Consider the following 20,967-nt stretch of genomic DNA (forward strand, 5'->3'; position numbering starts at 1 on the left):
CTGACATAATAATAACTAACCCAACTAGAAAGGAATATACAAATATCGCCATGATAATAAAAAAATCACATCCACTACACACAGAGAAAAGCTATATAAGGGCAGGCCCATCTTAGCCTAACAAATTTTAGAAGGTGGAGAGGATATCATAAACGTAAAAACTTAATTCAACGATCACTTAAAGCTGAAAGAATTGATACACTGTACTATGAATCCTGTCCTTGGCTATCTGTATTCACCAATATGGTGTCTGCTGAGCTGAATTCCATATTTTAGATTTTCTGCTTATTTTAATACGCTTTGCAAATAATTTGAGAATATCAACAGCTTCCTGAGTTACTTATTTAACTACTATGTATATCGTTAAATAAATTTTACTGCTTCTCCCGGTAAAATCCAAATTTCGTAAGAGTAGAACTAACGTTGTCTTGAAGCTTGTCCAAACCAGCAATACTTAGGCGTCAGATATAGACACGACCCGCTCGGGAGAGTAATACTCCCGGAAGTACGTTTTTCCGCGCGCTACTCTAGCCAGCTGTTTTACGCGCTACTCTAGCCAACCTAGCCAGTTGTTTTAAGTTGGTCACAAAACTTATATCATGAAGTACAAGGGGAACAAAACGAGCCCTATATCATGGAGTACAAGGCCATAAGTACTACAACTACTTATTTGCAAAAAAGTAAATAAATAACTTTTAAAGTATTATTTTCATACTATTTTAATTTAGTAAGTGTTATAAAAATGTAAAAAAAATGTAAAAAAAACTTTCCTCGGGCCGGGTTTGAACTCGTGCCAAAAGAGACTTTACTTACTAGCATGTAGGGCTAGCCCACTTTTTTTTTATTGCAACTTAATGTCAGTACAAGTCAATAAACAAACTAAGGAAGGTAATACAAATGGGCAGATACAAGAAAAGGTACATTATGCAGATAGAACACTAAAAAAATTTGCAAACAACCTATTGCGCATAGCGAAAGGAATTTGGTTGAGCTGAGCATATAAAAACATAATATAGGTAGTATGAACAAGTTTCTGAGATTCTACGAACAAGTATAAAACAGCGTTGCCAATCAACCAATTAACAGCTTGATATTTTGTTCTCGGAAAAAAAGTAAAGTCGGGGAAAAGTATAAAGTCTATTGAAATAGCCGTGGGAGTAGTGCGGCACATGTGGGCCACATAGCGACAGAACTGAGGCCACACCACTTTTGCTTCACCACATTCGGTAAAACGATGTGCAATAGTGTCCTTTACATTGCAAGAAGCACAAAGGTCAGAGTCACTAAATCCAAGTGAATGTCGTCGGGATACAGTATCAACAATTTGATGCACCACAATAAACCATACGGATCTTGCACGATAAGTTAAATGAGGAGCATGTAGAACACGCCAGATACGTTGCCAATTATGATGGGGATGCTGAGTAACAATGGTAGGAACAAGAGTACAAGGTTGTCGAAGTACCGAATACAGTCTTTTAACAGTGGGCACTTCGTCTAAATCATGATTTAACAATCGATAACAAATCTCATACAAAACCGGTTGCAGATATGTATATTGACTGTCCAAGATAGAAAGGTGCTTCTAATGGAACACGGTGTAATAAGTTCATGAGAAGCTGAGTGGTAGGATGATCAGGATGCTCGTGGAGTAAACGTAAACATCGTTGGAGAAATAGGGCTTGGGTCTGCAATTCGACATCTTTCAAATTTAATCCACCTTGTTGGAACTCGTTGCACAAGATTTGGTAGGAAACACGAAAAATCATAGGTTTCCACAAAAAATTACCCACAATTTTCTTAATTTTTGCAAGATGACAGTTAGAAAAAGGCAGGACTTGGGCAATGTAATATAATTGAGATAATCCATACAAACGCAAAAATTCGAAGCGAGATAAAAGGCTAAGGTTCCGAAATCGATGTTGGTTAAGAACATAAGTTAGCCGATTCACTGTAAGGCCAACATTATTAGTATTAATGTCCACCACACTGGAACTGAAAGTCACTCCCAAGATTTTAGCTGACTGTTGTAACTGACCAATGGACGTAGTAGTAATAGTGGTTGACTTACCCAGAGGCATAACGTACGTTTTATTAGGGTTAAGCGTGGCTCCAGATACTGATTCGTAGAGCCGTATGTGCTGTAGTAAAACGGCGAAGTCAGAGTGACCAGTCGTGAAACATGTTACATCGTCCATAAATGAGTAAACTCGCACAGAAGTTTTACATACAGTGACACCATGAAGGGCATGTTGGACATTATATAGAAATGGCCCTAAACTAAGAATAAAAAGTTGACTGCTCAAGGGACCGCCCTCTTGGATGCCATTACTAATGCGGAAGGCAGAACTGAGATATCCATTAATTTTGAGTTTGATTGTCCAATTACAACAGCTTAATCAAATTACAGAAATCATCGCCAAAGCCATAGGCTTGAAGACAAGAAAATAAGTATGTATAGTTCACTCGATCAAAAGCATTGGAATAGTCCAAGGCAACTAAGGCCGCAGCACATTGATCAATATCTTGATGGTAGGTGATGACGTCACGTATAGCAGCAAGAATATCTTGAGCACGTTTATGTGGTAGACCACCATGTTGAAGAGGCCCAACAAGTTGGGCAAGAACAGTTTGTAAACGGTCACTAATACATCGACTAATTATTTTATAATCGCAGGTGAGTAAAGATATAGGTCTATAGTCCGCCACTGTACGAGGATGAGTCTTCTTCGGAATTAACACAATGACAGCAGTCCGAGAGGATTCTCCCAAAATGCCTACTTGCAGTACATAATTCACCCATTCAGTAAGCATGGGTCCCATTAAATGAAAAAATGTCTTGTATAACTCTATACCTAGTCCATCTATGCCAGGCGTTTTAGAATTCTGGGCTGTGAGGACGGCTTGCTTCACTTCCTCCTGAGAAAATGGTTGAGTGATCGCTTGTCGTTGTTCCACTGTTAATCTATGCGGCAGATGGGCAAAGTAGTCAATGGGAGGTGCTCTGACGACATCCTGCATATTGAATAATTGTTGGTAGTGTCGAAGGATGATAGTTTGTATATCAGAAAACTTAGTGACGGATTCTCCATGTTCATCAGTGATATTTTCAATAAGTTGAGACCTAGAGCGCTGACGCTCGCGTAATACTTGATATACAGACACACACTCATCGGAATCCATGGATAGAGTTTTACTCCGAATATGAATTCCCGCTCGTTGACGACGATGGATTTGTAATAGTTTTGCCTTCACCTCTTTAATGGATGCTATTCGTTTGTCCCCTTGAAAGGCCAGAGTATATAAATTGTGGAGGACACCATAATAAAAATTGTACATTTGATTAAAACCCTGCAACCTTATCTTTGCAATAGGAAATAGACACATAACGAATCGTGCGTTTAACATGGTATTCCCAATAGTCAACAATAGTTGTACGAGGAGAACGCCGCTGAACGAGGCGATGCCAGGTATCAGTTAACTCTTGCACATATAGTTGATCCACTAGAATAGATGTATTAAGATACCAGAGACCTCTGCCTCTCGGTATTTTATTAACATTTAACACAATACTTAAATATGGAACAAAATGATCAGAAGCACATGTGGGAGAAATTTGCATATCAAGTAGCCCGCGAAGCAAAGGTTGAGAAACAAAAAAACAATCTATTCTGGACGAGCTTGTATGCGTAAAAAAAGTAAAACCTGGAGAATCCGGATGTAACGTAAGCCAACAGTCTTGTAACCCAAGGCCTGTTACCAACCTATGTAGAGTAGCACAATAATTGTAGCCCGGAATTTGCTGTGATGCATGTATGACACAGTTAAAATCACCCCCAATGATAAGACCAGCATAATTTCCGGCACATTCCGGAGCAAACACTGTGTCGAAAAATTCGTTGCGGGCAGCCCTGTGATTATTCCCCGAAGGGGAATACAAGTTCAAAATTTTGACATCTCCTATCATACCACTAATTAAGCGACCAGATGGATGGTAAAAAATATTGTCAAACTGTATACCCTGACGAACAAGAATAGCTGTAATGGTAGCGTTGTAAGTGAAATTATTATAAACATTGTAACCTTGAATATTCACAAAGGATGCAGTACCAACTTCCTGTAAGAAGCAAACATCAATGGAATGACAACGTAAAAAGTCCTGTAAAGCAGTAAATTTAAGAACGCTGATAGATTTGTTAAAATTAATTGTTGCAAAATGGAAAGGAAACATAAGATACTGAGTAAAAAAACTATAAGAATGCACAAACTCCAATATGTAAACAACATCTTGGTGAACAAGAGACAGGTAAGTCGCTCGTATCAATACGAAAACAAAGCACCAAAAACGTAAACACTATGGTTGAGTGGGAACTGCAGAAGTAACCTTGGGAGGTAACTGACCTTCACTTGGTGCTTCTGAAGTAGGCTTAACACTGTCTGGAGTAAGTACACGTGGATCACGTGACGGTTGTTTGGTTGTTGACACTTTGCGTTTTTTGTTCCGACCACCTGTGTCTTCAACGTTAGGCAACAATAGCTTATCAGCACACTTTTCACTTGTAGAGTTTTTGGGTTGTAAAGCACTGGAGTTAGGAGACACATCACCACTATTGAGGGGTAGACTTGAGGAAGTAACAGAGAGGGGAGGCACAGAATTATGCTGGGAACTCTCCGGAACTTCTGGAGGAGAGGCACTTATATGAATATCGGAACGTGAGGTGATACCACTAGTAATAACATGTTCGTAAAGAGGGGAAAAGTTGCACATCTTGTATGTTAGGAACACCTGGTTCAAGTTTGGTCATCTCCACAGCTTCTGATGCGGCAGGGGAGGGACGAGACGCAGTAGAGCTTGAATACTGAGGAGTTTGGGGTAGACGTCCTACGAACAACTCAGTCATCTGTAAAGTACCAGACGAATGTCGGGCAGGTAGATTACGAGGTTGGCGTTTATTACAATTACTATATACTTGAGAATTGTTGCCACAGTAGAAGCAAGTAGGGGCTGACCAGGATACATGACTGTAGCACGATGACCTTGAAATGTCACTTTAGACGGAATATGCTTTTTTAGAGTCATATACACAATACGAACTCCATTAGACACTGGAAATTGTAATTTATCAGACCATTGTTCATTTATTACTTTAGAAATAGTTCCATAAGGACTTAATGTTGCTTGAATCACTTCGAGACTAAATTCAATGGGCAACTCTAAAACCCGCACTCGTGTGACATCTTCACTTGCACTGGAAATATGGACGAAACTTTCTGCTCCAGTGGAGTGAGTAAAAATCAACTTCTCAGGTGTTGTACGCAAAAAATTATCATAAGTACTAGGGGCACTGAACTTAACATAAAGACAATAATGTTCATTGTGCAATTGAATCGCTTCAACTTGGTCCAAGGTAAGCTTTACTTTCTCGGCAAGCCAAGTATGAACCTCAGGTGGCGTCGGTCGTAAATGGCGTAAACTCTTATCAAACTCAAATTTGACGGTATTTTTACGTATTGTATTCATATTGCACTAAGAAACCAAAACACCAACAGAAACTAAACGTTTAGCAAATAGCTCGCTAAACAAACAAAACACTATAGTAATATACTCGCAGAGCACTTCCACACGTCCGCGCAGTAAGACGGCTAGCACTCGAATCGCCCACTCGGCCACGAAAACCGACAACAACAAACGTTTGATTTCTGCTATTTTATTGCAACGTGGCAAGAAGTGGATAACGGCAACCAATCAGAACTGCTTTTTCGTTTCTACTTCCGGGAGCATTACTCTCCCGAGCTAGTCCTATATAGACCCCAGTCAGAGCAAATAATATTCGCGACGGAAAATGATAAAAACTGGATGAAACTGTATTTTGGGAGGATATGGGCATCTGAGAGGGATATTTTTCCTAGATGTTTTAAATATAATTTTTCCTAGATTATTCCGAAGCTCCCACATTAATTTTGGTTTAATTAAAGAACAAAATGATTTATGTAAACCGAGAATTATATATTAAAATTTTCAATACATAGTCGGAAAGTATTGGTCCGAAAAAATTAAAATACCTAAACTGTAATGGTACTTTACATAGCTTCGGTCGGAAGTGTGAAAAGTAAGAAAAGCATGGAAAATGATACGACGACTGTAGACGGTCTTCATAAGGGGTTAGATGCCACATAGAGTTTTTCTTTAAATTTGTTACGTTAAATGATTTTCTGTGTTAAAATCATTTGCAAACGTCATGTACATAGATGTATTCAATGGTTTTGCAATGTTTATCAAGGATTGATATATTTAGACACATGCAAGTATAATATCTTAGTACATGAAATATGACTTTAAATTTGAATGCAGAAAATTAGAATTTGCTGTAGGCATGCGATAAATACTTTCCAGGATGTTCGATTGCGAACTGTAATACTTGCTTTTACTATATACCCTTTTTAAATTATTGCCATGTTGAAGTATTTTATAGACTTTCACTGAATCAACTATTTCATCAAGACTATTTATCGTAGGATCATAGTTCACACCTCGCTTTGTTTCTAATAAACCTGTGTTTCCAAGTGCATCCATTAAATTTCCCTAATGTGTACCAAATGCGGTAAATTACTGTTCAAATTGGGAAAAAGAGATTTTCTGAAAAATCCCTTTTTTATCGTCAATATCTCTCATTTGGTACAGGACACCATCATACGAATTCTACCAAAAATGCTTCATTGTGAAGGGAATGAGATACAAAGAGTGGTCCTAGGATAAGTAGTTTTGATGCCACAGCCGATTTACGCATTATCCTTGATAATACAATTTTAAACAATTTCTATACCATCAGCTTCATCATCAAGACTGTTAACTGTGGTAACATGAATTGTACATCGTTTTCTTGGGCGTAAAGCAGACTTTCAACCAGTACTACTTGCATGTGTGCTTCGTGTACCACAGTGGAGAAAATTACCGAAGAAAGGAACATTTTGAGAAAAAATCCCTTTTCCCCGAATTTTGGCTTTCTGGGGGGCCCCTGTGTTAACGCACAGAGCCCCGTAAACTCTCAAACATGCAACATACCATTTGTAATAATTGGACGAACTTTCAATGTTATATGTCCAAAAGTGAGGGGGGGAATATCCCTTGCGCAAACAATAGCAACTTTCCTCTAAGTGAGAAAAGGAAAACAGATTTTTTATACAAAAATTTGATGATTCATCCCTAATTATCGTAGAAACATGACCCGTACGCCGCTGTGTTTGGAGTAAGACATTCCTTCCAACGGTACCATTGCATGTCTCTATCACGTACCATAGTGGAGGAAATTCCCGAAAACTGAAATTTGTGACAAAAATCCCTTTCCCCCGATTTTAAGCCACTTTGGTGGGCCCCTGTGTTAAGACACAGAGCCCAAAAAATCTCAAACAAAGCACATACAATATTTAATAACTGTACGATGTTTCAATGTTATATGTTCAAAACGACGGGAGGGAAAAACTAAAGAATTCTGTTTTCTTTTTCTAACATAGAGGAGTTGCTTTGTTTGCACATGGGGAAATATTTACCCATCATTAGTTTTGAACACATAACATTGAAACTCCATACAGTTATTGCATATGGTATGTAGTATGTTTGAGACTATTTGAGGCTCTGTGCGTTAGCACAGGGGCTGTCCAGAGAGGCCCAAAATCAGGGGAAGAGGGCTCTTCTCAAACATTTCCATTTTTCGGGACTTTTCTCCACAATGATACAAGAAAAAACATGCGATAGTATCGTTTGAAAGGCTGGCTCATAGCAAAGAAAACAAGGTATGTATCATGATTGTAGGATAAGTAGTAATAATACTGTAGATACTTTACTAAACTAATTGTCTAAAAGTGTGTAAAACATGATAAAAATAAAAAAAATCGAAAATTGTTGACACATTTCTGCTGACTCTAGCAAAATGAGTCGTATTTCTTTCTCTTCAGCGTAAGGCAGCCTTTAAACTGTACTACCCAAATTCCTCTATCGTGTACCTGTGAGGAGAAAATCTGGGAAAAAGGATTTTTTTTCCTGAAAAATCTTTTTTTAAATATGGCGAGATTTTCCCGCTTCTGGTACACGATAGAAAAATTTAAGTTGTACGTTTTGAAAGCCGGTCTCATAAGGAAACCAATGATGTACAAACCATGATTTTAGTATAAAGAATAATGTGTTAGGGATTTTCAAAAGGTTCTAAAATGTACTCAATTTGAAACCCATCGTCCATATTTGTAATGTCCCTGCCCCCAGACAGAGCACGCGAGACTGCAAAAATGTTCTATGATGCTTCCATGCTTGAACGAATGCAAAAGCTCGGTCTACAAAACTTTACTAGAGACTTATAAAGCTAATTCCGAAGGTCGACCCTATGGCAAATATAGTTGCCATATAATTTAAAAGGGATATTCTATTTTAGTTATGTTTGTACTGTTAGTTATTTTTTATTTTTGTTAATTTTCTTTATTTATAATAAATTGTTTTATTTTTTTTCTTGGATATACTAGATGTGGCATTGTTAAGTACTATCCAAGAAGAACTTTAATCTTAATTCTTAAAATAATTTTAAACGAAGTTGAGCAAATTAAAAGTTGAGAGTGAGACATTTTCTTTATCTGTATACGCTAGGCTGTATTTTAATACAAAATCAGCGAAAACTCTCCGTACTTGTTTCAGAGTTGTTTCACCGAAGATCAGCCAAGTAAGAATTTTGCCCCGGGGTTGTCATCCAGAAAGAAAGCGGTTTAAGTGTTTCGTAACATTCTGATTCTTATTCTAGTCCAGTAGAAAAACGTTCTTCCTTACGTATAGCTGAGACACTGCCTTGGGCCCGAACCTTTTTTCTATCATTATTTCATTAAATTGTTTTTATTCTCATTATTTATTTTTCCTTTTCTTATTTTAAAGTCATTGTTTTGATTACACAGAAATGAATTCCTTATCTGGCTGCAACTTCATTTGTTCTAATCCGGCTACTATTTCCGTTAAAGTAAAAGTTATTGTTTATCGTTTCGGGGTCCTTTATTTTCACTTATCTTAGTATGTATGTTTGATCCTCGCTTGCAGTAATGCACTGGTTCATATACTGAAGGCACAAGTCCCGAAAATTCGTCTCGTAACATTATACAACGAGCTGGAAACAGTCAGTGAAAATATTGAAATGATCGTTTAACTATATGATTTATCATGCATAAAATGTTTAAATTAAGCATCTACACAAACTATATTTAAAATATGTTGTCTCATTTAATTGATCACCCTACAAAATTAGTACGAAGGTTCTTGGAATTTTGAACACTTTGGAAATGCTATGATTGCTATGAATCGAAAATTTTATGTTCCTCCTTATATTAATTTCCCATGTTTTAATGAGTTTATATTCGGTTATCTTATTTCATCACTGTTTGTTCATTCACATTTAAATTTTTGTACAATTTGCTTCAAGAAGGCCGAAATATTAATTGATACTAAAGTTAAAATGTGTTTTTTTCTCAATTAATTTTCAAGTTAGATAATTTATCCCTCAATAATATGTTTGATTATTAGAAGGTTCAAAAGATTACTTATATGATACGTGGTGTTCAGAAATTACACCGGCAAACCGTAATAGGTGATTTTTCACATCAAAAGATCTAAGAAAGATAATAAGTACTTATAGGAAGAGTGCATAGCTTCATTGCTTGGGCTGTCCGAAATCCCAACAATCTAAATTTCAAGAGGCCCTATTTCGTGTTTGAGAAACCAATCGTGGTTCTTATCAATGTAAACTAAGCCACACATATACAACCCAAAAGTTTATATTTCGTCAATTGTAAATGGGTATGCATGACATTCCTTACAAGGTGTAGTTCTCAGGTATTCGCCCAATCAGATATACACTGATTTCAATGTGGGTCCAAGACAGACAAGAGGTAAACCTTGACAACAATGGGCAACCAATGCTTTAGAGGGAAGTTGGAAGTGGTAGAAACCGTCATCTGCACGATCTTTTGTGTTCGAGATAACGTGTAATGCGACGTATTTCGTCAAGATATATTTCACTTTTTACTTATAAGCGTGAAAGAAAGCATCGCAGCAAGCATTTTCCCATATACGAGAGACTATCCTACTGACGGTTCTCAAACGTTCCATACCTACTCGAAGGTTTCCGTGTACACTGCTGTCAAGGCGTATCCTTTGCTTACTTTGGACTAATCATATAATCAGAGTATATTAGGTTTGCGGCATGTCTGAGAATTACACCGTGCAGACATACACTGTACACCCATTTAACATAGAGAAGACATACATTTTTAGATTGCATATGCGTGACTGCTGAAGCATTCACAGGTTGTCTCGAATTTTTGGCTCTTCTAATTTAACTTTTTCGTAAATTTGGGCAGTCCTGCACTTTCTCCACAGGTCCATATGATTATTTCTCTTGATGTTAGAAATAACCTTTCATACTTTGTTGGTATAGTTCTTTAACACCCTTTATACACATTGCAAAAATCGTAAGTTATTCGTATTTTCATATATAAGATTAGGTCATAATTATTATTTTATTTTTTATATTTATGTTATTATGGCATTGTACTCGTAAACAAACAAATCACTTCTTATCATATTAATTTTATATTTTTATTAAATTGTATTCTGAATATTTTCTTTTTTCCTTTTTCAGGGATTTCCTTAAGATCATAGATGCGTTCTTCAAGGGACTTAGGAAAACGTTCGATGACGCAGGAAGAGTATACCAACTAAGACCGTGGGAGAGAGCAATGAGTCATAAATGTATATGCGAGGGGAAGTGCTCGTCTGAAATAGATTCAATCTTTGACTAAGAATAATAATATGTCATATATACGATGATACTAAATTTGTCTTCTTTCTTACTAGGTTTCAAATATATTTCTCTTGTGCTATACTATTTAGAAAATGAATCACATGTAAATTATTTGTATGGTATTTGTAGTACCTACATATTTCATTATAAACTTTTGTTACAAAGTCGAATACTTCAAAGGAAAAAGAATGTTATGAATTTTATTTTGAGGAAATAATGAAATCGGTTGCTCGTTTCGAAACAAGTGCAAATAGTAATATACTTTCATGATTAACAAAATACATTGCAGTTGGTAGGGAATGTGATATTAGTTGCTCAAAGTTATTTTTTACTAAGGAGAAACTTCAAATAATAGTAGAATCACATTACAAAGCAATAATTCCTTTCGTAATATATTATTAAATAAAATAGAAAATAATTACAAGAAAAACTGATAAATTACTCTAATTAAACAGTTACAAGGCTGCAGTACATTTAAAAACGTACGATTTTAATATTGAAATATACTTCTAACTTAAAACAAGAATTGATAGATAATCAGAGAAATTGTATTTTATAATACAAAATTAAATTGATATTAAGAACAGATTCTTGCTATTTCTTACTGTTATTAAGTAGGAATTAACAGCGATACAACTAGTTGTACTTTTTACTGATATACTGCTTAAGAAGTAAATCTAAACATAGTTTTACCCATATTACTATTTTCCTTTCATCGGACATGCCATCAAATCCCGAAGAAATAAAATATTCCCACCATTTCAGGTGAAAATAAACGGTCAGTCACCACTCTAAAAACGATTGGTCATGAATCAAATTGATTCTCTGATATTCAGATTTTTCACTTAGAGAATAATATTCCTAGTAATTGGAATTAATGAAAGATATCCTGATTCATCCCGCCTTCTATACGTAGATAATGGAATTCTAACCGCACTCAAAACTGATGTTATAACTTCTTCTGAACAGCTGATTTATTACATTCTTCTGTTATACCAGCGTCCTGTATAAAGGCAGATTATATTACAGAATATTTAAATCAATTAGGCTCATATATCGATCAATGCTCTAAAATGTGTGTGACAAGTCGGAGGTTGCTGCATATTGAAGTTGAACCCTGTCCGAACTCAGTGTTTGTTGTCTGGATAGCAAAGATAATCCAAGAATTTTGATTGAATGACTGAAAGTAATCCAATATCTCTTAAAGCAAGAATACTTAACATCGCCAATATATAATAGTAACAGAACTTATTAAGAAACAACATAAGTATGCCAAACTTAAATATAGCCCTTCTAAAATAACGACTCTTATTTACTAATATCACTATGTTGCTTACTTTACATTTATTGTAAATTTAAATTATAACGAACACTAGGTAATACGAACATAAGACAATTTCTTTCTTTCTTCTCCAGTTTAGCAAATGGTGTATGAAATAACATCATTTTTTTTTCACTCCGTAGAGAATTAAAGATTATCTTTGGAACATAAAAGTACCATAGATGAACGGTCTTCTACATTTCACTATTCTTTCATATTTACCAGCTAAAACTATCTAGCACTTACTTTTATTTTTGTACTCTCCTTCCCTTTAGGTTTCGAATTCAGAAATAAATTAATTATACTCAACACATTTATTCACATTCCTTTTCTTCTAAAATCCCAACACCTCTCACACAATACAAGGTATATATCATAATAATTAAACTTGTTCGATATTTATGAATTTCTGGACGGTTAAGAGTAAATATAATTGCTAGATACATTTATCTAACCCTATTATGCATTATGGGCCCTTCCTTATTTATAGCAATAACTTTGTTCCTAATTGTAGCCCTAATCACTTTGCTAGAGCAATTATTCAATCTTAGCCTTGGCAATTATTCAATCATACGTGTGTCTATGTTTAGTGTATTATATTCAAAAGTAGTTACCAATGTTGCAGACACTAAATCAACTTTAGCATAAAGCAAATCAAATTTGTTTACTACTACCTCGGGCTTCAGACTCTCTAAGTAAATCTACTTGTCTTACTAAATTATTTCATAAATTTGATTCTTCTTTATTCTTGTTGTTATTATTAATAATATTAATAATTCCATAAAGATGAGATGTAACCTGTAAAAGAACCTATTAAGGCCTTCAGACCATTTAAGCAGCGTTATAATGAGTTATGAGAAACAATCTTAATTATTATTTCAGAAACAGTTTTATTTCTTTCTTTCTTCTGAGGCTTTTCCACAGAAGTTTAGACCCTACAGTAGACATTGGAACATTTTGGTCCCTACTGGAAACTTCCGACTCAACCCTATACATGAACCTCTACTAAATACTGTCCTCCTAGTAGCATCAGAAGTTTCCTTAATATGTCCCCATCATAGCAGTGTAGAAGCTAATCGAATACTTACCTAAAGCAGTAGATTCTTTTGATAAAATATTTTATGAACATTAACTACCTTTGAGGCATGTCAACCTAATGACACCAATTTACTGCTTCATATGCACTATGTTGATGGAAACTCATTATAACAATTGGATTATTATTGTTCCACATTTCTACCCACTTGTTCACTTAATTATATACTTTCCTTTTATTCTCGCACGCATCATTTCGGATTTGAAGTTGTTGCATTATATTGATATCATAGATGCGGTATGAATATTTTAATTTATGATTACCTAGGCATTGATTAGTTCAGTGCTTCCTAGATTGTTTGTTAAATTTGATTCTTGATTCAAATTATATTTGACTTCGAATTAGAAAGATCACTTTTAGGAAGTAGGTAATTAATAATACTATAGCATTATCATAATTAACCAATCTTATTCTCCTAGTCACTAAGAGGAATTCGACTTTATTGTAAAAAAAATTAATATTTCTGAAAGACTATCCATTGTTCGCTTTAATACTATGGTACCTTGAAAGGAAGCAATCGTGAGTGGCAGGCACGTTGCCAGGATTTCGTAAATTTGGGGGTTCGTGACATGAAGTACTCTAGTCATCACACCAGGGATTCCATTATTCTAAACTATTTTACTGGAACATATATTGGTTCGTTTAGCCAGGATTTCGTAATGAAGGGGGAATAATACGAAATACTAAAGGCCCAGGAGCTCCATCGATCTAAACTACTTTACTGGCAAAATACATTGGTTTGTTAAGACAATAAAATGACGATATGTTGGTAAGTATTTTAATAAGAAACTTTGAAGAAATCTCTAGTAAAGAAATAAAAACAGTATTGGAAAAGATTTTACAATATTTACATTCCTTCTTCTGTTCATTTAAATATAACAATTTTCCTTTTATGACCTCAACCATTATAGAAAGCACATATTCACTATTATAAAAAAGTACACATTCGTTAATTTCTTGCAAAATATATTACATCTGAGAACCTTTTTTCTGTTGAATCAATATTAACAGAACTTTTTGTCTTTATTATTTCGTCAATTACTCTCTGCTCTAAATGACAGGTTAAAGGAGCAGTAGAAAACTGTTTCTGAAATGACATGTTTTATACTGTAGAGAATCAAGGACGAAAAATTATGATAAAAATGTCTACGCTGTTACAGAATGGACTATGCTTTCGAACGCTTGAAAGTTTCCTGACTAGTAGCAGAAATTCAGAAAATGCCGTAACTTATCTAGAAATTTCAAATTCCCTGACTTTTCCAGGATATCCCAGTCATTCGCCACCATGTATTGAAGTAATACAAATCCCCTCATAAGAAAGAGTGATGAAATGCTTGCTATGTCTTGTTATTTTTAACGCTGATTCTTCTTTTTCTCGTTTCTTTTTGTTTCATCCTTTCTTAATTATTTTTATTTCTGTTCTCGAAGGGGGGTTCGGATCCCCGAACACCCCTTGACTACGTATCTGTGATTTTGAAGTCGCTATCTTTTGAATTGCAATCTTGAAATTTAATAATTTATTCAAATATTAAATTAAATTAAGGTAATGAATTCTTGCTTCATATTTATATTTTATGATTAACAAATTCATATCAGACTTCGGATGAGAAACATCAAACCACTTTAATGACCGTGTCTATAGCGACATCTCCCAGTCATGACCCCTCTTCAGTTTTATTACAAAAAAGGAAAAGAAAGAGTGAGAAAGAAGAGAAGGAAGGAGGGGAAAGGAGGAAAAGAGAAATAGAAAAAGAAGAAACTAGGGATAAATGAATACTGGATAATTATGAAAACATGGTAAAGAAACTTGAATAGTAAATTAACATATTATCAATATTTGAAAGTTATTACATGAGGATCAATTCTGAGTGATTCCGAAAAGACACATGTTCCCTCATATGACCCAGGCCTGGATCCAGGCAACTGCACAAGCGGGAGTTGCCCTAACCCAGAATAGGTTATGATAAATTTTAATTTAACTTTTTGACTATTGTTTCGAAGTACTAAATAATCTGTATATAGTATTTAAACCTCTATAATGGAGATCGAACACACATTTAAATCAACAAAGAAAAAATCAAAGTGTATATTTTCCACAAATAGGTGTTTTGATATTTCTAAAAAGACTGTCTTTCTTCTGTCTCATCGTGTTATTTTGGCCTTCCTTCCAGAACCGATTTAAATTACTCTAGAATCAGTTATCATTCATAACCTTCGTCATACACTAATACATATAACATACTATTATACATATATTATGAACATTATCACAGTAAATCAATATTAATTTCTACTACTTAAGTATTAATTTGCCATTCAATCACACACTAACATACATACCAGACAGCGTACTGACGTGGGTAATAATACTTTTAAGAGAAATCATCTAACTACAATTTGGTGAACATTTATTGCCTTTACAGAGAGAATAAGACACAGAATTCTCAAACATGCCTATACTTAATGATGAACGGAAAGAAAAAAATAAGTGCAGCTTAATAATGAGTCTTTATCTCATTTATGAGCATTTTGAAAGTAATTAAAACGAGTCGTTTCTCGTACTTTCAGATTAGCTATAACAATATGCATATTATCGAAGAACTCTTTCTGGTGTCCACACGTTTCACTTTCTGCATTTTTCATATTCACATATCAGAATGTGTATACGTTAATTATAACCAACGAAAATTCTGTTTATAAAAGTATTCAATATACTTCTCCCATTTCGGTCGTGAAGAGATCAAATTCTCGTCACTCGTATCACGAAGACTGTTACGTATTCTGTCACCTGCTTACTTTCATATTCAGTTTCTTTCAAAAAATATCGCTTTGTACTACGAATTACACACATTTATAGTTAGGTTTGAATTATATATATATATATGAGAATTTTCTGAGTGCACAAGGACTTTCGCTTGATTTGTAAACACAACTACTAACATGGGATGTACTTGAAACTTGGACCCACAAAGTTGGGTGGTGTATATATGTCCTGAGAGCTTGGGTCAAGGTAAGATGAAAACGAATTACCGAAATTGGGGATGTCTCAACCATTCCGGTCGAGGGCAGCACGTTACTCATTTCTATGTACACCTTTAAGCATGTATATAAAGCCCGTTCCAACCCCGAAAAATCTGAAACGGTGGGACAAATATGAAAACGGAAAAACATGTGTTTTAGAATTTCAAAACTACAACGCATCAAAGTAAAACAAATTCTGCCAGGGTGCCCCGCAGTGTCCGAGAACCAACTCAAAATTTTTAAATAGAAAGGGAATCAACTTGCATATCAGTAGAGAACAGTCACTCCAGCTGAAATTTGATCCCTCCCGTTCCTATAATTCGGAGGCAAGTTTCAACAAGCCTTTAGTTGTTAAGCTCATAGCCTTTTAAGGTTATTATTATGAGCCCGTGGGAAAATGTTGATTATGGGAACCCGCTGTTGCTATGATCATAGTCTTGGACGCCTACCAGATGCAGAAACAAAAAAAAAAACATGTCTTTTTCGTGTTCTTGTCGTGTATTGGCTAATAATGTGAATACCCAACCCCCCACCCCTCCTACGAAGAGCGTAAGCGGAACGTATGTGCTTGTGTAGATCATTCTCTTAGCAGCTGTTGCAAAGGAAGAAACGTCAAATTTAAAGATGTCATCGTCAATGAGTTTATTTGATAACCTTAATAAGCCATCAATGGTACCCTTTACAAAAATGCGAGATTTGGAAATTGGAGTACCATTCCGTATTGTAAACCGTGAGATAATTACAACGTATATGGTAGGAAGGCAAGTGTGACATTTGAAGGAGGCGAAAATGTGATTTTACCAGGACGTTGTACTGAAAAATTGGAAGTAGATAATGGTGCATTATTAACGTATTTACAAAGTGGGAATATCTGTTTAATATATAAAGGAATGACGATTAATGTATCTGGGCGTAACATGCACGATCTTAAATTTACTGAACTGGTATACTCATAGTAAGTGTATGGTAGCATGTAGAAACAAGATGAAACATGAATTTTCCTGTTCGCCACCTTTCCTCTTCATGCATGCGCAGTCATCTGTATGCATAGTGTCGTTATTCAGTGCTGGAAAGCGACTGGAGTAACACGTCTTTGAGTGCTTGTGCATCAACTATGGATACCAAGAAAGAGTACTTGTTAAATCTTCAATATGGACTTAATTCAATGAAAACCAAATTAATTTGTATTGGGCTGGATAGTGATACATTTGAGCCAGTGATTCGTGTTGGCAAAGGACTTGTGTTTGGAGTGGAGTTAAATTTGGCAGAGTGGGAGAAACTTGTATATTTGACCCCATTTGTTACGGACTATTTAAACTCTCAAGGTGAAATTACATTTATAAAATGTCGTGGTCGAAAAAACGAACTGGTGGTGCGGAAACTAATGGGTGAAAAATTAGTGATGTTAGAGAAGAAAGGAACACTTCATGCTCCTCGAAATACTGTGTACTTAACTTCAAGTGATTGGCTTTATTTCTTGGAAATATTACCGTGTATTGAACTGCTGTGAAAACAGTAAAGTTTGTAGTGTTATGCTACGTGAATATTTTGACTTGTGTACAGATTCTATTCGTAATCATGTAGAATTGCAGTGTCTTGCATGCAGAGTACTTGCCTGAATCCATACCTGTGTAGATGAACAGAGTATTATTAATCGTATGAACATCAGTTTTCCAAGTGTCTCTCTTGATAAGAACAGTGATGTGAACATTAATGGTGAACGATTAAAATTGGAAATAAAACTATTTTTCAAACAAAAACTCATAGATTCAATTATGGCTGCTTTATTTGATAGTGTATAAACACAGCCATGGAGGGGGAAACCGATACTCAACCTTCGGATGGTATCAATGAAGTGAACGTCTCCTCATAAAGAAGAAGAAAGCTGATTTGTTTTTTTCATGTATACTAAACAACTAATATCAAATGTAATAAAAATATATATAGTGAAAGAATTGTTTTATTTGTGTGTGTGTTTTGTGTTCGTTTCAAACACCTCAATATGATAGAATTTTTCATTACTATACTAATTTTTTATAAGAAAAAAATCCTAACATAGTTTTTTCTCGTATACTATTAGTGATATGTATAATAATAATAAGAATCATAATGAATTCAAATTCTTGAAATGAATGTTAAAATAAAATTAGTATTAAAAAGTATTATTATTATTATAATTATACGACTTTATCTTAAGTATGATAGGACTTTTTTATTTTAAAAAAAGGAACTAAAATAATTAATATCAAAATTTTAAAAAACAAAAGTCCCATCATAATAATATTGAATTCACATACTTGATTTAATTTACGAAAGAATAACTTATTAAGTATTTAAATCCATTATTGTTAGTAGTATTATTATGTAGTTATGTGATTACATCATTGAAAAAAATCAGTTTTAGAACCTTTTTAAAAAACGCTATGAAATTCTTTAATTCAATGACTTAAAAATATGTTTTATGATATGTGCATTTAATTACATAATTGATCATAAAACATATTTATTTATTAAGAAACGGATAAAATAAAAAATAAAAAATTTGTATTCAAAGAGAAAAAGGAATACAAAGTATTCATTGCTGATGAAACTATTTACACAATTAAACCGACGGTAAGTATAGTACATTTTTAAAAGAACGTGAGATTATTTTTATTGTTCAGGTGATGATAACTTCACGGCTGCCATACTGTTCACTGATGCTGTCTATACACATGTACGTAGTTGTGTTGTCTTTTGATGATGCTGAAAAGTAGATAGAAGTCATACTGTACAATGATGATGTCCATAAACACGATGACGATCTTTTACTCTCTGAAATGAAAAAAATTGAAAAACATAACTTAAAATTTATTTTATCTATAATAATGAACAAACAAAACAACAAATGATAATATATACAAACACATGATAATAAACAAGAAGAAGAAGAAATGACTACCTGCAATAATAATAGCTAGAATTTTATCTATAATGAAAAAAGTAATCAAAACAAACGAAGAAGAAGAATGAAGACATGATGATATGTATACAGGAGAAATGATTACCTGTAAAAGTAAATACAACAAACCATGATCATTTTTTCTGGAGTTGATGAGAAAATGTAATGAAATTCATTTATGGACTTTCCTTTAGCTTCGAACCATAGGAAAAGATATGAATAATTCCCACATAGGGTCGGTTTCACACTTTGAATTTGTTTATTATTAAATGTATAAGAAGTGGAATTTCTAGCTAGAAATTGAATATTTTGCATTTCATATGGAGGAAATGCAAATGTATCGAAGTAGTGGGCACGTCCATCAGTGTGAATATATACGGAAATCCAGTGTGTGCCAAGTTTGTTCGAGGGATCTGTATTTATGATGATAGCTGCAGGTAGTGGAACATGTGTTGGTAACTGATTGGCTGCATGTACGCCAACGAAATGATTGTGATATATAGAATTTGTTTGCAAAGCATTCAATAAATCTAGTGTAGAGGACATCATGTATAAAAATGCAGACATGTACATATATGGTATGATATTTAAATAACGTACCTTTAAAAATCCATGATGATGTTCCTCTGATGATCCACTTCTAAGAGAGATTGGAATTCGCCATACGTGATGCATGAGATAGGTGCTGGTAGAGGCTTTGTAAAATGAACTTCCAGACGAAAACAGCCGTGACGTATAAGGTTCCAATGCTGCACAGCGCTGGCTTCTCCATCTTGAGTAATGTCGAAAATAAAGATAGTGTATCCTTGAGGAAAGACAAGGCGAGGAATATTGTTGCCATGATTAGAAGTGAATACCTGATCCACAGAATAAAGTATAATATGAGGAAACATAGAGGTTGTTTTCGAAATTTGGTTGTAATGGTTTTGAAGGTACACGTTTTCCATCAGTGTATATAGAGTAGCATTTGACGTCAAAATGAAATGAAATAGATTTGAAGTTATTATTCCCATATACGCATCATTTTGAGTAAACGCCACAATCACTCGGCTTTTTAATACTCCTATAAGTAAATGATGAATTGTTTCTGATGAAAGACCCGCTGGAATGATGAATGACTTCATATGCACTCTTGTGAAAGGATATTTGGCTGTTGTTGATTGTAGAAGCTTATTATGTGCTAGTTTTATTGTAGAACTAACATTAATCTATTTAATGTGTAAAGCAGCGTCTAAAATATTCACTTTAGCCTCAACAGACTAATCGCTAGACAGACGAATCACTAGAGACAAAAGTTTGGCTTTGCAGGAATTAACTTGAGTCGTAATTCTACTCCTTGGGTTAAAAATTTATCTTGATTAAAAGTATCACAATGAAGATGTCCAAGCATGTCGAATTTTGCATTTTTTTGTTAATTCATAACGTTGTAGAAATCCTCTATTACCACTAGATGTTGCATCCATATGTCCAGCAGTATCTTGAAACCTGAATGCACATTGAAGATGAGTATTTTTTTTTTTTAGCAGAATCATGATAATTTAACAGTTTTTCAATGTATGATCGATATGGATGATTATGTGATGGAAATGAAATCAGTTTGTTATTTAAATACACTTCCACTTCACTGAACATAGATTTTAAAAATTCATTAATAATAGCCACAGCTGTATCACTTTCAACAAATGCCAGATCCATCAGTCTTAATGATTTGAGCTTCGATGTAAAGAAGAGTATGTGGTAGATCTATGTATTCATCACT

The 20,967-nt window shown here is 34.5% G+C and overlaps 1 protein-coding gene across 3 annotated transcripts in view; it reads left to right on the forward strand.

Moving 5' to 3' along the window:
- Window positions 1-11,358, forward strand: part of LOC145683405 (uncharacterized) — an 868,942-nt gene extending 857,584 nt beyond the window's left edge. For 2 of the 3 annotated variants that reach the window (XM_081754742.1, XM_081754743.1), the window contains exon 9: window positions 10,668-11,358. In XM_081754742.1, the coding sequence (XP_081610868.1) occupies window positions 10,668-10,827 (160 nt within the window). In that variant the 3' untranslated portion in view covers window positions 10,828-11,358. The remainder of the gene's footprint in view (window positions 1-10,667) is intronic. The other variant, XM_081754741.1, reaches the window with a different exon arrangement.
- The last annotated feature ends 9,609 nt before the right edge of the window (window positions 11,359-20,967 follow it).

Source organism: Thermobia domestica, chromosome 4, assembly GCF_964235325.1.
Source record: "Thermobia domestica chromosome 4, izTheDome1.hap1.1, whole genome shotgun sequence".
Lineage (NCBI taxonomy): Eukaryota > Metazoa > Arthropoda > Insecta > Zygentoma > Lepismatidae > Thermobia > Thermobia domestica.